General features: G+C 52.8%; 1 protein-coding gene across 1 annotated transcript in view; it reads left to right on the top strand.

Annotated features, from left to right (window-relative positions):
- LOC140400207 (speedy protein 1-A-like) overlaps positions 1 to 11,109 on the top strand; it is a 16,637-nt gene extending 5,528 nt beyond the window's left edge. The window contains 6 exon segments of the mRNA XM_072489675.1: positions 303 to 402; positions 1,230 to 1,315; positions 3,429 to 3,600; positions 4,197 to 4,310; positions 4,312 to 4,486; positions 10,722 to 11,109. Of these exon segments, the coding sequence (XP_072345776.1) occupies positions 303 to 402; positions 1,230 to 1,315; positions 3,429 to 3,600; positions 4,197 to 4,310; positions 4,312 to 4,486; positions 10,722 to 10,783 (709 nt within the window). The 3' untranslated portion in view covers positions 10,784 to 11,109.
- The last annotated feature ends 7,999 nt before the right edge of the window (positions 11,110 to 19,108 follow it).

The raw sequence follows: 19,108 nt of genomic DNA, 5'->3' as shown, positions 1-19,108 counted from the left end.
TGTGGCTGGGGTCAAAATCCTGGGAACTCCCTCCCTAACACCACTGTGGGTGTACCTACACCACACGGGACTGCGGCCGGTTGAAGTAGACAACACGCCACCTTCTGAATGACAACTAGGGGTGGGTAATAAATGCTGGGCCTAACCAGCGACGGCCGCATCCCGTAAATTAATTGTTTAAAAATTGATCCGCGTGACCCTCCTGCATCCACCTTTTCCCGACCGTGTGTAACCTGCCGTAGAAATGGAGCGTCTAAAGGGGTTTCCCGTCCTGCCGCTGACCCCCCCAGTTGACTCTCCAGTCGCTTCACGGTATTGAGTCTGACCTTGGCGTCTCTTGCAGATGATGACGTGATCCAGGACTTCCTGTGGATGGACAGTTGCTGCAGGATTGCTGATAAGGTACTTGAGGAGGGTTTCCACCGGAACAGTTGGGCTGTGTGTGTGTGTGTGTGAGACGAGAGAGCATGTGTAACCTGTTGGCAGCTTTGAAACTACGTCCTGTATTCTGTCTGCCACCCCCCCCCCCCCCCCTCAATCCAAAAAGGAATCGTGATTCTGCAGCAGTGCGTTTGTTTACGAACCTTTTGGGGTTTAGTCCTGCGATCGCCCGAGTCAGTTTGCACAAATTAAGTCTTTACGCGACCTGTGATTCCCAACTTGCAGTGATCCCAACGCCACTGCGTTGGGGCGCCCATCAAGCCAGTACTTCCAAGTCAGTCGCCTGCGGAAGTGACGGCCGATTTTACTGTGGTGTGGGCTTGTGCAGCTGTTCCCTGATGTCTGTCTTTGGCAGGCTGCGACGGCCATGCCATTCTGACCCTCATCCGTCCACGCACCACCGAACAGGAATCGGTGAACTGTGACTGCGGGGAAGGCACGGGGGGGTGGGGGGGGGGGGGGGGGGGTGGGGAGGCTAGGGTATTGCCATGCGGGTGGCTTAATGACTGCCTTCTGGAATCTTCCAGAAGATCATGTCAAAAAGTTATTCCACGTTCGCCCAAACCTCTCCGATGCAGCCATCTCCCTTCTTTTTTGAACTGTTTTTATTAACCCTTCATGGGGGATGTGGGCGTCGCTGGACCAAGTCCAGCATTCGTCGCCGTTCCCTAATTACCGCCGTGAACTGAGCTTCTAACCTGGGACACCCCCCCCCCCCCCCCCCCCCCCCCCCCCCCCCCGTAATACGTATCGGGAGTCTCTGAACATCTCAATTCTCTCTCTTTCAGTACTTGCTGGCCATGGTCCTGACTTACTTCAATCGCGCAGAACTTCACACAAGCGAATACTCCAGGCTTAACTTCTTCTTGGCGCTGTAAGTACATAGCTTTTAAATCTGGGCGGTCAATCTCCTTCCTGTAGGACTGGGCAGTGCACGTGTGAGAGAGCGCCCTACCCCAACCCTGTTGCCCCCCCATCTAACCGCTAGACACGAGGGGTCAATTTATCACGGCCAATCCATCAAACCTGCCACATCTTTGGACACGAAGGGGCAATTTATCACGCACAATCCACCTGGCCTGCACATCTTTGGACACTAAGGGACAATTTAGCACGGCCAATCCACCTAACCTGCACATCTTTGGACACGAAGGGGCAATTTATCACGCACAATCCACCTGGCCTGCACATCTTTGGACACTAAGGGGCAATTTAGCACGGCCAATCCACCTAACCTGCACATCTTTGGACACTAAGGGACAATTTAGCACGGCCAATCCACCTAACCTGCACATCTTTGGACACTAAGGGACAATTTATCACGCACAATCCACCTGGCCTGCACATCTTTGGACACTAAGGGGCAATTTAGCACGGCCAATCCACCTAACCTGCACATCTTTGGACACTAAGGGACAATTTAGCACGGCCAATCCACCTAACCTGCACATCTTTGGACACTAAGGGACAATTTAGCACGGCCAATCCACCTAACCTGCACATCTTTGGACACGAAGGGGCAATTTATCACGCACAATCCACCTGGCCTGCACATCTTTGGACACTAAGGGACAATTTAGCACGGCCAATCCACCTAACCCGCACATCTTTGGACACAAAGGGACAATTTAGCACGGCCTATCCATCCAACGTGAACATAGAACATTGAATATGAACAGAACAGCACAGAACAGGCCCTTCGGCCCTCGATGCCTTCATTTGCCTATCCAATAACTGCTTGAAAGTTCCTAAAGTGTCCGACTCCACTATCACAGCAGGCAGTCCATTCCACACCCTAACCACGCTCTGAGTAAAGACCTGCCTCTGACATCCCTCCTATATCTCCCACCCTGACCTTCTAGTTATGCCCCCTTGTAACAGCTACATCCACCCGAGGAAATAGTCTCTGAACGTCCACTCTATCTATCCCCCTCATCATCTTATAAACCTCTATTAAGTCGCCTCTCATCCTCCTCTGCTCCGAAGAGAAAAGCCCTAGCTCCCTCAACCTTTCCTCATAAGACCTGTCCTGCAGGAATCACAATTTAAATACCTGGGAAGCAATTCTGCAAAAGATGGATGTATGGATACTGCCAAGAAGAAATCCGAGCTAGAATAGCAATGGCAAAGAATGCAATTTTTCCCAAACAAAGAATTGTTCAGAAAGAAATAGAGATCTTCAGAAAATTAACGATCAAGACTGTGATTTGGAGCATCTTGTTGTGTTATGTGCGGATAGAACGTGGACCCAAGAAAAGCAGACCTCCAAAGTTGCAAAATGTGGCTCTGGAGATCTTGGACTTGTGGGAGGAAACCGGAGCACCTGGAGGAAAACACGCAGACACGGCCGGGGGGGGGGGGGGGGGGGGGGGGGAGGGGGGAAGGGGAGGGAAAGAAGAGGAGAGGAGGGGGACGTGCAAACTCCACACACAGTCACCCCGAGGCCGGTTTTGAACCCAGCTCCCTGGCAGCGTGAGGCAGCGGCGCTAACCACTGCTGCCCAATTTAATTAAAAATGTTTAATTGCCAAAGAGGACTTCAATCAGTCAGTGATATTTCTAGATTCACACTGCTGCAGCTTGGCAACCCGTAGCCTGGGACACTTTTTTTTTTTTAAAAACCACCTTCCTCCCCCTTGATGGTTTGTTAAGCTGTGAGCATGGTTGGCCTCGCTGGATCAGGGCCGAAGGGTCCTACTGCCCCCTTTGTGAGGGGAGCTGGTGGGAGGGGCCACTGGGGTCGGCTTCCGAAAGTGGGCCTAATCGGATATCTCGGGAGACGGACAAAATGGCCGATGGACAAAATGGCCGCCGCCTGGATCGCTCGCGTGCGTGAGGCGGCCATTTTGTCCATCTCCCGAGCTATCCGATATTTCTAGATTCACACTCTGCAGCTTGGCAACCTGGGATACTTTTTTGAATCTAGTTTTCCAAAAGAAATGTCCCCCGCAGGGTTAACTGGCAGCAGGTCTTTGCTTGTTCCCACAGGTACCTGGCCAATGACATGGAGGAGGACGAGGAGCAGTACAAGTATGAAATTTTCCCCTGGGCGCTGGGCAACAACTGGCGGAAGCTGGTGCCAAACTTCCTCAAGCTGCGGCTCGACCTCTGGGCGCAGATGAATTACCGGGCGGCCGTCAGCCGGCGCTGCTGCGAGGAGGTGATGTGCTGGACCTGGTTGTTGTAGCTTCAGGGTTAAACGCTGCACTTGGCTCCCTTTTGGCTCGCTTTCCCTCGCGCCTGCTGCGTGGCCGATCGGCGCGGTAGATAGACGGCTGATTTGACGGGTTTTGTTTTGGGTGCGTTTTTCCGTTGCCGCTCTGATCGCGAGCAGGGGGGAAAATTGTTCTGCCCTGAGGCACGCCGGTCTTGACTCGGTATTTTGCAGTTTCCCGATTTGCGAAGCTCGCAGAGGCGAATCTATACCCCCTGCCCCCCCCTCCACCCCAAGACCTGGCGTTTCGGCCTAACTGAACCATATTGTGCCACGGGTCTACTGCCTAGGTGAGGGATATGTGTGGAGTAGGCAGGAACTAGCGGGAGAGGCAAGATGAATAGCAGGAACTAGCGGGGGAGGTAAGAGGAATAGCAGGAGGCAAGAGGAATAGCAGGAACTTGTTGGGGGAGGGCGGGGGGGGTGTACAAAGCCCTGAAATTTTGGCCACTTTATTCCGTGACGGTGGTGGGTTTTGAGTGGCGGTGTCCCGATCGATTTGCTTTCCCAGAATTTAGGGTTTTTTCCTTGTTTTGCTCCAGGTGATCGCCACAATTCCCTGCCATTACATATGGCACCGAGACCGCCCCGCTCACCACAGTGGGGCAGTCAGGAGCTACCTGCAGAAAGAACTGGTGCCTTACCCACAAGGGGGCCGAGCGGGGGACTCCGCCCGTACTGCATCCTCTGCAACCGCTACCCGGTTGCTTCCTGGACCTGGATTCGGATTCTTCCTCCTCCTCCCCGGAAAACTCCGTCTTGCTGGAGGCTGACTGGCCCCAGGATCTGCTGATACTGTCACCAGCCGTACTGATGGACCATGGTATCGAAGGTATGGGGCTCTCTGGGTGGGGGGAGGGCACGTGGCTTAGTGGTTAGCACTGGGACTGCAGCGCTGAGGACCCGGGGTTCGAATCCCGGCCCTGGGTCACTGCCCCGCGTGGAGTCTGCACGTTCTCCCCCGTGTCTGCGTGAGTTTCCTCCGGGCGCTCCGGTTTCCTCCCACAAGTCCCGAAAGACGTGCTTGTTTTTTAAAAAATATATATTTATTAAAGTTTTTTAACACCATTTTTCTCACTTACAAACAATAACAACAACCCCCCCCCCCGTGTAACAAAAAAAAACCGAGAAATCGCGCAGAGCAAGATATATATATATACATGGCAAAATGATATATTTACACAGCTTTGTACACTGGCCCTCACCCGTACGTGCCAGTTTCCCCAACCCTTCATGTTATCTCTTGCTCATCCACCCTCTCAGGCAGTCTCTCCCCCCCCCCCCCCCCCCCCCCCCCCCCCCCCCCCCCCTCCCCCTCCCCAGGACGTTCCCCCCTCCCCCCCCCCCCGAGGTTGCTGCTGCTGACCGACCTTCCTCTAACGCTCCGCGTGATAGTCTAGGAACGGTTGCCACCGCCTGTAAAACCCCTGCGCAGACCCTCTCAAGGCGAACTTAATCCTCTCCAACTTTATGAACCCAGCCATGTCGTTTATCCAGGCTGGGGGGCTTCGCCTCCTTCCACATCAGCAAGATCCTTCGCCGGGCTACTAGGGACGCAAAGGCCAGAATGCTGGCCTCTTTCGCCTCCTGCACTCCCGGTTCGTCCACTACTCCAAATATTGCTAGCCCCCCAGCTTGGCTTGACCCGGACTTTCACCACCTGAGATATTGCTCCCGCCACTCCTCTCCAGAACCCCTCCAGTGCCGGGCATGACCAAAACATATGGACATAGAACATAGAACAATACAGCGCAGTACAGGCCCTTCGGCCCCACGATGTTGCACCGAAACAAAAGCCATCTAACCTACACTATACCATTATCATCCATATGTTTATCCAATAAACTTTTAAATGCCCTCAATGTTGGCGAGTTCACTACTGTAGCAGGTAGGGCATTCCACGGCCTCACTACTCTTTGCGTAAAGAACCTACCTCTGACCTCTGTCCTATATCTATTACCCCTCAGTTTAAAGCTATGTCCCCTCGTGCCAGCCATTTCCATCCGCGGGAGAAGGCTCTCACTGTCCACCCTATCCAACCCCCTGATCATTTTGTATGCCTCTATTAAGTCTCCTCTTAACCTTCTTCTCTCCAACGAAAACAACCTCAAGTCCATCAGCCTTTCCTCATAAGATTTTCCCTCCATACCAGGCAACATCCTGGTAAAATCTCCTCTGCACCCGCTCCAAAGCCTCCACGTCCTTCCTATAATGCGGTGACCAGAACTGTACGCAATACTCCAAATGCGGGCCGTACCAGAGTTCTGTACAGCTGCAAACATGACCTCCTAACTCCGGAACTCAATCCCTCTACCAATAAAGGCCAACACTCCAGAGGCCTTCTTCACCACCCTATCAACCTGGGTGGCAACTTTCAGGGATCTATGTACATGGACACCTAGATCCCTCTGCTCATCCACACTTCCAAGAACTTTACCATTAGCCAAATATTCCGCATTCCTGTTATCCCTTCCAAAGTGAATCACCTCACACTTCTCTACATTAAACTCCATTTGCCACCTCTCAGCCCAGCTCTGCAGCTTATCTATATCCCTCTGTAACCTGCTACTTCCTTCCACACTATCGACAACACCACCGACTTTAGTATCGTCTGCAAATTTACTCACCCACCCTTCTGCGCCTTCCTCTAGGTCATTGATAAAAATGACAAACAGCAACGGCCCCCAGAACAGATCCTTGTGGTACTCCACTTGTGACTGAACTCCATTCTGAACATTTCCCATCAACCACCACCCTCTGTCTTCTTTCAGCTAGCCAATTTCTGATCCACATCTCTAAATCACCCTCAATCCCCAGCCCTCCGTATTTTTCTGCAATAGCCTACCGTGGGGAACCTTATCAAACGCTTTGCTGAAATCCATATACACCGCATCAACTGCTCTACCCTCGTCTACCTGTTCAGTCACCTTCTCAAAGAACTCGATAAGGTTTGTGAGGGCATGACCTACCCTTCGCAAAGCCATGCTGACTATCCCTGATCATATTATTCCTATCTAGATGATTATAAATCTTGTCTCTTATAATCCCCTCCAAGACTATACCCACTACAGACGTGAGGCTCACCGGTCTATAGTTGCCGGGGTTGTCTCTGCTCCCCTTTTTGAACAAAGGGGACCACATTTGCTATCCTCCAGTCCTCTTGGCACTATTCCTGTAGCCAATGATGACATAAAAATCAAAGCCAATGGTCCAGCAATCTCTTCCCTGGCCTCCCAGAGAATCCTAGGATAAATCCCATCAGGTCCCGGGGACTTATCTATTTTCAGCCTGTCCAGAATTGCCAACACCTCTTCCCTACATCCCTCAATGCCATCTAACCTATTTACCTGGAGCTCAGCATTCTCCTCCACAACATTATCTTTTTCCTGAGTTGATCCTTCCTGCCAAATACTTCTCATGTCCCCTCCTTGCTCGTCTTAGCTCTCTAGATCCTTCCTCGCTACCTTGTAACTATCCATCGCCCCAACTGAAACTTCACACCCTCATCTTCACATAGGCCTCCTCCTTCTTCCTCTTAACAAGAGATTCCACTTCTTTGGTAAACCACGGTTCCCTCGCTCGGCACCTTCCTCCCTGCCTGACCTGTACATACTTATCAAGAACACGCAGTAGCTGATACTTGAACAAGCTCCACTTATCCAGTGTGTCCAACACTTGCAGCCTACTTCTCCACCTTATCCCCCCCAAGTCACGTCTAATGGCATCATAATTTCCCTTCCCCCAGCTATAACTCTTGCCCTGCGGTGTATACTTATCCCTTTCCATCCTTAACGTAAACGTCACCGAATTGTGGTCACTGTCCCCAAAGTGCTCACCTACCTCCAAATCCAACACCTGGCCTGGTTCATTACCCAAAACCAAACCAAATCCAATGTGGCCTCGCCTCTTGTTGGCCTGTCAACAAACTGTGTCAGGAAACCCTCCTGCACACACTGTACAAAAAAACAACCCATCTAATGTACTCGAACTATATCTTTTCCAGTCAATATTTGGAAAGTTAAAGTCTCCCATAATAACTACCCTGTTACTTTCGCTCTTATCCAGGATCATCCTCGCCATCCTTTCCTCTACATCCCTAGAACTATTTGGAGGCCTATAGAAGACTCCCAACAGTGTGACCTCTCCTTTCATGTTTCTAACCTCAGCCCATACTACCTCGGAAGATGAGTCCCCATCTAGCATCCTCTCCGCCACCGTAATACTGCTCTTGACTAGCAGCGCCACACCTCCCCCTCTTTTGCCTCCTTTCTCTGAGCTTACTAAAACACCTAAACCCCGGAAACCCGCAACATCCATTCCTGTCCCTGCTCTATCCATGTCTCCAAAATGGCCACAACATCGAAGTCCCAGGTACCAACCCATGCTGCCAGTTCCCCTACCTTGTTTCGTATACTCCTGGCATTGAAGTAGACACACTTCAAACCACCCTACCTGAACACTGGCCCCCTCCTGCGACGTCAAATCTGAGCTCCTGACCTCTCTAACGCTCATTCTCCCTTACCCTAAAACTACAATCCAGGTTCCCATGCCCCTGCTGCATTAGTTTAAACCCCCCCAAAGAGCACTAACAAATCTCTCCCCCCCCCCAGGATATTTGTGCCCTGCAGGTTCAGATGTAGACCATCCTGTCTGTAGAGGTCCCACCTTCCCCAGAAAGAGCCCCAGTTATCCAGAAATCTGAATCCCTCCCGCCTGCACCATCCCTGTAGCCACGTGTTTAATTGCTCTCTCTCCCTATTCCTCATCTCACTATCACGTGGCACGGGCAACAACCCAGAGATAACAACTCTGTTTGTTCTAGTTCTGAGCTTCCATCCTAGCTCCCTGAAAGCCTGCCTGACATCCTTATCCCCTTTCCTACCTATGTTGTTAGTGCCAATGTGGACCACGACTTGGGGCTGCTCCCCCTCCCCCTTAAGGACCCGGAAAACACGATCCGAGACATCACGTACCCTTGCACCTGGGAGGCAACATACCAAACGTGAGTCTCTCACGCTCCCACAAAATCTCCTATCTGTGCCCCTGACTATCGAGTCCCCAATTACTAATGCTCTGCTCCTCTCCCCCCTTCCCTTCTGAGCAACAGGGACAGACTCCATGCCAGAGGCCCGTACCCCATGGCTTACCCCGGTAAGTCTTACTTCCCCCCCCCCCCCCCCCCCCCCCCCCCCCCCCCCCCCCCAACAAGTATCCAAAGCGGTATACTTGTTTCTCAGGGGAACGACCGCAGGGGATCCCTGCACTGACTGCTTTTTCCCAGTCCCTCTTACAGTTACCCACCTATCTCCAATCTTTGGTGTAACTAATTCCCTGAAGCTGCTAACTATGACCCCCTCTGCCTCCCGAATGATCCGAAGTTCTTCCAACTCCAGCTCCAGTTCCCTAACTCGGTCTTGGAGGAGCTGGAGATGGCAGCACTTCCTGCAGGTAAAATCAGCAGGGACACTAACTGCATCCCTCACTTCAAACATCCTGCAGGAGGAACATTGCACTCCCTTCCCTGCCATCCCTCTAACTTTCTACCAAGATCTGGCTAACAACTAAATTAAATTTTTTATATAAAAAAAAAAATATTAATAACAATAATAAAATATATGGTACTTACCTCCCACCAATGGGTTTTATTATTAGGTTAGAGGAGGAGGGCGGGTGGGAGACACTACACGTGTAGTGTCTCGGGTTTCCTCTCCACCAGAATTTATTGGTGAGGGTCTTCCCAGACGTCCGTGGGTCGACTTCCTGTTCCCACCTTAAACACTAAAATTTTTAAAAAAAATTTAAAGGAGAGACTTACCTCCCAGAAATCACTTCCGCACTGCCCCCGCTGAAATGGACTAGCCTGCTCCGCTCCTGCTAAAATCGACTTGGCCTGCAAGGTAAGTAAGTTGTTAATCAGTACTTGCCACACCCCAGGCAGCGACCTTTTAAACGGTCCCCTCTGCCTCGCAGCTCCCGCGCTTTTTCAAATTCCCGCGCTGTTTCTAAGGTCCCAGCTCTCACTCCCGAACTAAACAGCTGACCTGCAAGGTAAGTAAGTTAATCAGTACTTGCCTCAACCCAGGCAGCGACCTTTTAAACGGTCCCCTCTGCCTCGCAGCTCCCGCGCTTTTTCAAATTCCCGCACTGTTTCTAAGGTCCCAGCTCTCACTCCCGAACTAAACAGCTGACCTGCAAGGTAAGTAAGTTAATCAGTACTTGCTTTCTTTCTTGCTTGGATGAGCGCGGCTCCCAACAACACGTGGGTTAGCACTGCTGCCTCACGGCGCCGAGGGCCCGGGTTCGATCCCGGCCCTGGGTCACTGTCCGTGTGGAGTTTGCACATTCTCCCCCGTGTCTGCGTGGGTTTCGCCCCCACAACCCAAAGATGTGCAGGGTTAGGTGGATTGGCCGCGCTAAATTGCCCTTAATTGGAAAAATATTAATTGGGTCCTCTAAATTTATATATTTTTTTAAAAGATGCACTGCAGTCACTCGCTCCTTCGACAGCACCTTCCAAACCCGCCACCTCTACCGTCTAGGAGGATGAGGGCAGCAGCGGACGCACGGGGAACACCCCCGCCTGCAAGTTCTCTTCCCCCCCCCCAGCCCCCGAGCCGCTCGCCATCCCGACTCGGAAATATATCGGCCGTTCCTTCACTGTGGCTGGGCTCAAAATCCTGGGAACTCCCTCCCTTACAGCACGGTGGGTGTACCTACACCTCACGGGATTGCAGTGAGTTCAAGATGGCGGCTCACCCCCCCCCCCCCCCCCCCCTCGAGGGGCAATTAGGTGATGGGCTGGCTGAGCCCCGTGTGAAAATAAGATATATTTTTAAAATTTTGCATTTCTAAAGCCCAAACCTGAGGCCTAATTACCGTTCGATTGCCGTGTCTTTGTTCGCGGCTGTTCCTGACGTCTAGCCGTTCTCCTGGGCGTGTGATTTCTCAACTCGCAAAGCCAGCGGTGACGAGAGTTGCAAGGGGAGGAGGAACATCGTCCGCTCTCCGACGGCGAGCGCGAGCGCGAAAGGGCATTGTGGTGTTGAGTTGACTCGTTTTTCTGTTAGTCCTACAGGAAGGTTTGATGGGTGCGGAGCCTGACGAGCAAGGCTACGGCTGGGGCATGTAAGCGACCATGCGCCGACCGGCGGCTGGACCTTTCCCGCGTTCGACTTGTACAAGCACTGAACTTTCCATTACTTAGTCCTGTTCAGCAGTGGTTTTTTTTTTATTTAATGATCTGAGGCACTTTATGATTTAACCCCCACCCCCCACCCTGCCCACCCAGCTCCCTCCTTGAGGACTGAGGCCAGGGAGGGAACCGTTGCAACTGAACTTTAAATAGTTACACTCAAATGTCTAAAAAAAAAAACATTTGTTTGCGATTTGTATGTATATTTATTGCTGTGGAAATAACCAAAAAAAAATGTATAGAATAAATATTGGCACATGGAACGTGTGCGGGCTGTCTGTCGACATCGTGGCCTCCCCGCCGATCGTGCGACTAATCCATGTTCAGTAAGAGATGGCCGCCTTGTACGACCGCCCAGGGTTGAGCCAGGGCGGCCCAGGGGAGTGTGGGGACGAAGAGTTTTGGGGGTTGCACGCTCCGAGACAGCCATGAATGGCCTCGCCGTCTTGGACGTAGAATTTACAGTGAAGAAGGAGGCCGTTCGGCCCATCGAGTCTGCACCGGCCCTTTGGAAAGAGCACCCCCCCCCCCCCACTTAAGCCCACACCCTCCGCCCCGTACCCGTAACCCCACCCAATTCCTTTTGGGCGCTAAGGGGCAATTTGGCGCGGCCAATCCACCTAACCCGCACGTCTTTCCGGGGCTTGTGGGAGGAAACCGGAGCGCCCGGAGGAAACCCACGCAGACACGGGGGAGAACGTGCAGACTCCGCACAGACAGTGACCCGAGCCCGGGAATCGAACCCTGGAGCAGTGAAGCGACTGTTAACCGCTGTGCTACCGCGACGCCTAACCTAAAACAGTTTTCGAACATCTAAGACAATCCTTTAACACCCACGTTTCTAAGAACGCTCCCCCCCCCCGCCCCCCCCCCAAGGTGAATCTGCAAGCCAATCCTTTTTTTCTTAGCGTAAGAAGTTTCTGCAGGAAGGTGGGATTAGGAAGGGCGCTTGGTGTCCTCGGGCTGGGCACGGACAATATGGGCCGAATGGCCTCCTTCTGAGAGTCTTTGGAACTCTTTGCCAGAGAGCCGTGGGGGAGCAGAGTACTTGTGTACATTTAAGGCTGAGATGGATAGATTCTTGGTCAGTAAGGGAATCGAGGGGGGGGGAGGGGGGGGGAAGAGGAGAGAGGACAGGAAAGTGGACGTCAGGATTGTCAGATCAGCCACGATCCAGGCTGAAGGGGCTGAATGGCCTCCGCCTGTTTTCCTGAAGAGTGCAAAATGATCCCCTCTCTTTGATTGGATCTGCCTCGTCCTGTGGTTCCTGAAGTTCTCCGTCACGGGCTTTATCTGCTCCAACACCGGGCCTGTCGTGTTCTGACTAGGAGCAATGGCGATGGTTGGCCAAGCGTGACGCAATGACGTTCAAAGGACTGAGGGCGGTGATTTTTTTATCACGTGATTCGATAGTAACTTTCCCGAAAGGGGATTTGGATAAATACTTGTGGCGGGGGGATTATCTTCTTTTTAATACCCACCCCCCTCCCCACCCTTGGGCTGCTGCTGCTACTGACCTCCTCCTAACGCTCCGCGAGATAGTCTAGGAACGGTTGCCACCGCCTGAAGAACCCCTGCACAGACCCTCGCAAGGCAAACTTTATCCTCTCCAGCTTGATGAACCCAGCCATATCATTTATCCAGGCCTCCAGGCTGGGGGGCTTCGCGTCCTTCCATAATAGCAAGATCCTCCACCGGGCTACCAGGGACGCAAAGGCCAGGATACCGGCCTCTTTCGCCTCCTGCACTCCCGGCGCGTCCGTTACCCCAAATAGTGCCAACCCCCAGCTCGGCTTGACCCGGACTTTCAACACCTTGGGCATAGTCCTCGCGAAACCCCTCCAGAACCCATCCAGTGCCGGGCACGACCAGAACATGTGGGCGTGATTCGCCGGGCTTCCCGAGCACCTCCCACTTCTGTCCTCCACCCCAAAGAACCTACTCAGCCTCGCCCCTGTCATATGCGCTCTGTGAGTAACTTTGAATTGTATTAGGCTGAGCCTGGCGCAAGAGGAGGAAGTGTTAACCCTACTCAGGGCATCAGCCCACAGACCCTCATCTATCTCCTCCCCAAGCTCCTCCTCCCACTTGCCCTTTAACTCCTCCACCGAGGCCTCCTCCTCTTCCTTCAGCTCCTGGTAAATCGCCAAAACCTTGCCTTCTCCAACCCATACACCCGAAATCACCCTGTCCTGAATCCCACGTGCCGGAAGCAGCGGGAATTCCCTCACCTGCCGCCTCACAAACGCCCTCGCTTGCATGTACCTGAAAGCATTTCCCGGGGGTAACCCAAACTTCTCCTCCAGCGCCCCGAGGCTCGCAAACGTCCCATCTATAAACAGGTCCCCCGTTCTTCTGATCCCTGCCCGATGCCAGCTCCGAAACCCCCCATCCATCCTTCCCGGGACGAACCGATGATTCTCCCGAATCGGGGACCAAACCGAGGCTCCCACCTCGCCCCGTGTCGCCTCCACTGCCCCCAGATCTTCAACGTCGCCGCCACCACCGGACTCGTGGTGTACCTTGTCGGCGAGAGTGGCAGTGGTGCCGTCGCCAGTGCCCTCAGGCTCGTGCCCACACACAACGCCATCTCCAACCTCTTCTACGCCGCCCCCTCTCCCTCCATTACCCACTTACGGATCATCGCCACATTGGCAGCCCAATAATAGCCGCACAAATTCGGCAGCGCCAGCCCTCCCTGTCCCTACTACGCTCCAGAAATACCCTCTTTACCCTCGGGGTCTTATTTGCCCACACGAAACCCATGATGCTCCTACCTACCCGTTTGAAAAAGGCCTTGGGAATCATAATGGGAACGCACTGGAACACAAAGAGAAACCTCGGGAGGACCACCATTTTAACCGACTGCACCCTGCCCGCTAGCGAGAGTGGCAGCACATCCCATCTTTTGAAATCCTCCTCCATCTGCTCCACCAACCATGTCAAATTGAGCTTGTGCAGGGCCCCCCAACTCCCAGCCACTTGGATCCCTAAGTACCGAAAGTTCCTTTCCGCCCTCTTCAACGGTAGGTCGACTATCCCCTTTCCCTCGTCCCCTGGATGCACCACAAAGAGCTCACTCTTCCCTACATTGAGCTTATACCCCGAGAAGTCCCCAAACTCCCTTAGGATCTGCATGACCTCCACCATCCCCTCCACTGGATCCGCCACATACAGCAACAGGTCGTCCGCATATAGCGGCACCCGATGTTCCTCTCCCCCTCGGACCAGTCCCCTCCATTTCCTGGACTCCCTTAATGCCATGGCCAGAGGCTCAATTGCCAATGCAAACAACAAGGGGGACAGGGGGCACCCCTGCCTCGTCCCTCGGTACAGCCGAAAGTACTCCGACCTCTGCCGATTCGTAGCCACACTCCCCACCGGGGCTCTATATAGCAACCTGACCCAGCTGATGAACCCCTCCCCGAACCCAAACCTCCGCAGCACTTCCCAAAGATACTCCCACTCCACTCGGTCGAAGGCCTTCTCCGCATCCATAGCTGCCACTACCTCCGCTTCTCCCTCCACCGAGGGCATCATAATCACATTGAGGAGCCTCCGCACATTGGTGTTTAGCTGCCAGCCCTTTACAGATCCCGCCTGGTCCTCATGAATCACCCCCGGGACACAGTCCTCAATTCTCGTGGCCAGCACTTTTGCCAGCAACTTAGCATCCACATTGAGGAACGAGATCGGTCTATATGACCCACATTGCAGTGGGTCCTTGTCCCACTTCAGGATCAGAGAGATCAGCGCCCTGGACATTGTCGGGGGCAAGGTCCCCCCCTCCCTTGCCTTATTGAAGGTCCTCACGAGCCACGGGCCTAGCAGGTCCACGTATTTCCTGTAAAACGCGACCGGGAACCCATCTGGCCCCGGGGCCTTCCCCGCCTGCATGCTCCCCAATCCTTTAGCCAGCTCCTCCAGCCCAATTGGGGCCCCCAAACCAGCCACCTCCTGCTCCTCCACCCTTGGGAACCTCAGCTGATCCAAAATTTGTCGCATCCCCTCTTCCCCCGCTGGGGCTCAGATCTGTATAGATCCCCATAAAAGTCCCTAAATACCTTGTTTATTCTCACCACACTCCGCACCGTATTCCCCCCGCTATCCTTAACTCCACCTATCTCCCTCGCTGCCTCCCTCTTACGAAGCTGATGTGCCAGCATCCGACTCGCCTTCTCCCCATACTCGTATGTCTCCCCCTGCGCTTTCCTCCACTGTGCCTCTGCTTTCTCTGGTCAACAGGTCGAATTCCGTCTGGAGGTTCCGTCGCTCCCTAAGTAGTCCCTCCTCGGGGGCCTCTGCATAACTCCTGTCCACCCTTAAAATCTCCCCCACCAACCTCTCCCTCTCCCTCCCCTCTCTCTTCTCCCTGTGGGCCCTAATGGAGATTAGCTCTCCCCTGACCACTGCCTTCAGCGCCTCCCAGACTACCCCCACCCGCACCTCCCCGTTGTCGTTGGCCTCCAAGTATCTTTCAATGCACCCCCGCACACGCACTCCTTGGCCGCAGCCGGCCTCTTACCCGTCTTGGACCTAGAGCGATCCAGTGCTGGGTCCAGCACAGTGTTGAAATCCCCCCCCCCCCCCCCCCCATTATCAAGCTTCCTACCTCCAGATCCGGAACCCAACCCAGCTGGCGGGGGGATTATCAGGGGTGCAAGGGGGATTGGTCGCTTCTTCAAGGAGACATCACCGTCTCGATGGGCTGAATGCTCCAACTATGCTACGAGAAGCTGGATGCTCTATTTAATCTCCTACTCTTTCCCCACACTCTTAAAACTGGCATATAACAAAGAACAACACCGCACAGGAACAGGCCCTTCGGCCCTCCAAGCCTGTACCGGTCATGATACCCACCCTTGGCCAAACCCTCGGCACTTCCTTGTGCCGTGTCCCTCTATACCCGTCCTGTCCATGTGTTTGTCAAGATGCCTTTTGAACGGCGTTAATGTATCTGCTTCCACAGCCTCCCCTGGCAACGCGTTCCAGGCCCTCACCACCCTCTGTGTAAAAAACCTGCCTCGCACATCTCCTCTAAACTGTGCCCCACGGACCTTAAACCTCTGCCCCCTGGTGACTGACCCTCCACCCTGGGAAAGAGTGCCTGCCCATCCACTCTATCCTTGCCCCTCATAATCTTGTAGACCCCTCACCCTCCATCATTCTAATGAAAACAGTCCGAGTCTATTCAGTCTCTCCACATAACTAACACCCTCCAGACCAGGCAACCTCCTGGTAAACCTCCTCTGCACCCTCTCCAAAGCCCCCACATCCTTCTGGTAGTGTGGCGACCAGAATTGTGCGCAGTATTCGAAGTGCGGCCTAACCAAGGATCCCGATAACTAACATGACTTGCCAGTTTTTATACTCGATGCCCCGTCCAACGGAGGCAAGCATTCCGTCTGCTTTCTTGACGACCTTGTCCGCTTGGGTTGCCACTTTCAAAGATCTGTGGACCTGCACGCTCGGAGCTCTGAGACTTTCTATTCCTCTGCAGTGTCACCTTAAAGATGGGATCAGAACCATAGAATCATGCCAGTGCGGCAAGAGGCCATTCCGCCCGTACCAGCCCTCTGCAAGGGGCAATTTATCACGGGGTATCCGTCTAACCTGCACAACTTTGGACTGTGGGAGGAAACCGGAGCACCCGGAGGAAACCCGCGCAGACCGGGGGGGGGGGGGGAACATGCAAACTCCACACAGACAGTCACTCGAGGCCAGATTCGAACCCGGGTCCCGGGCGTCGCGAGGCAGCGGCGCTAACCACTGTAAGGGCGAGTGAGCATTTTAAAAAAAAAAAAAAAATCCCGTACAGGGTTTGCAGTGTTTTCCTGCTATTCCAATATAATAATTTTGCCATTGAGCTCCTCGCCTGCGCTCCAGCACTCGTCCCTCACTCGTCCGGCTTGCTCGTCGCTCTAATCTGCCGAGACGGCAACATCACCGGACAAGCAATCCCGAGGCCCCAGGTTAGTGTTCCGAGGGGGGGGGGGGGGACAGGGGTTCGAACCCCAACCCGGCGGCTGGCGGCATTTAAATTCAACGAATAAAATCTGGAATTATGAAGCTCGGTCTCGGTAACGGCGGCCGTGACAACGATCATCGATTGTCATTTATTTTATTTTTAAAATCTGTTTCACTTAACGTGAAAGAAATCTGCCGTCCTTAGCCCGGTCTGGCCTACATGTGACTCCAGACCGCCCCCAGCCCCACACACCAATGTGGTCGATTCTTAACCGCCCCCCCCCCCCCTCTGAAATGGGCCGAGCGAGACACTTGTGTTGTATCAGTAAAATCTCAGATACCTCGACCATAGAACATAGAACATAGAACAATACAGCGCAGTACAGGCCCTTCGGCCCACGATGTTGCACCGAAACAAAAGCCATCTAACCTACACTATGCCATTATCATCCATATGCTTATCCAATAAACTTTTAAATGCCCTCAATGTTGGCGAGTTCACTACTGTAGCAGGTAGGGCATTCCGCGGCCTCACTACTCTTTGCGTAAAGAACCTACCTCTGACCTCTGTCCTATATCTATTTCCCCTCAGTTTAAAGCTATGTCCCCTCGTGCCAGCCATTTCCATCCGCGGGAGAAGGCTCTCACTGTCCACCCTATCTAACCCCCTGATCATTTTGTATGCCTCTATTAAGTCTCCTCTTAACCTTCTTCTCTCTAACGAAAACAACCTCAAGTCCGTCAGCCTTTCCTCATAAGATTTCCCTCCATACCAGGCAACATCCTGGTAAATCTCCTCTGCACCCGCTCCAAAGCCTCCACATCCTTCCTATAATGCGGTGACCAGAACTGTACACAATACTCCAAATGCGGCCGGACCAGAGTTCTGTACAGCTGCAACATGACCTCCCGACTCCGGAACTCAATCCCTCTACCAATAAAGGCCAACACTCCATAGGCCTTCTTCACAACCCTATCAACCTGGGTGGCAACTTTTAGGGATCTATGTACATGGACACCTAGATCCCTCTGCTCAGCCACACTTTCAAGAACTTTACCATTAGCCAAATATTCCGCATTCCTGTTATTCCTTCCAAAGTGAATCACCTCACACTTCTCTACATTAAACTCCATTTGCCACCTCTCAGCCCAGCTCTGCAGCTTATCTATATCCCTCTGTAACCTGCTACATCCTTCCACACTATCGACAACACCACCGACTTTAGTATCGTCTGCAAATTTACTCACCCACCCTTCTGCGCCTTCCTCTAGGTCATTGATAAAAATGACAAACAGCAACAGCCCCAGAACAGATCCTTGTGGTACTCCACTTGTGACTGTACTCCATTCTGAACATTTCCCATCAACCACCACCCTCTGTCTTCTTTCAGCTAGCCAATTTCTGATCCACATCTCTAAATCACCCTCAATCCCCAGCCTCCGTATTTTTTGCAATAGCCTACCGTGGGGAACCTTATCAAACGCTTTGCTGAAACCCATATACACCACATCAACTGCTCTACCCTCGTCTACCTGTTCAGTCACCTTCTCAAAGAACTCAATAAGGTTTGTGAGGCATGACCTACCCTTCACAAAGCCATGCTGACTATCCCTGATCATATTATTCCTATCTAGATGATTATAAATCTTGTCCCTTATAATCCCCTCCAAGACTTTACCCACTACAGACGTGAGGCTCACCGGTCTATAGTTGCCGGGGTTGTCTGTGCTCCCCTTTTTGAACAAAGGGACCACATTTGCTGTCCTCCAGTCCTCTGGCACTATTCCTGTAGCCAATGATGACATAAAAATCAAAGCCAAAGGTCCAGCAATCTCTTCCCTGGCCTCCCATAGAATCCTAGGATAAATCCCATCAGGTCCCGGGGACTTATCTATTTTCAGCCTGTCCAGAATTGCCAACACCTCTTCCCTACGTACCTCAATGCCATCTATTCTATTAGCCTGGGGCTCAGCATTCTCCTCCACAACATTATCTTTTTCCTGAGTGAATACTGACGAAAAATATTCATTTAGTATCTCGCCTATCTCTTCAGACTCCACACACAATTTCCCATCCCTGTCCTTGACTGGTCCTACTCTTTCCCTAGTCATTCGCTTATTCCTGACATACCTATAGAAAGCTTTTGGGTTTTCCTTGATCCTACCTGCCAAATACTTCTCATGTCCCCTCCTTGCTCGTCTTAGCTCTCTCTTTAGATCCTTCCTCGCTACCTTGTAACTATCCATCGCCCCAACCGGAACTTCACACTTCATCTTCACATAGGCCTTCTTCTT

Source organism: Scyliorhinus torazame, chromosome 24, assembly GCF_047496885.1.
Source record: "Scyliorhinus torazame isolate Kashiwa2021f chromosome 24, sScyTor2.1, whole genome shotgun sequence".
Classification (NCBI taxonomy): domain Eukaryota; kingdom Metazoa; phylum Chordata; class Chondrichthyes; order Carcharhiniformes; family Scyliorhinidae; genus Scyliorhinus; species Scyliorhinus torazame.
The sequence above is the reverse complement of the archived record's forward strand: the minus strand, read 5'-3'. Positions and strand labels throughout refer to the sequence as shown.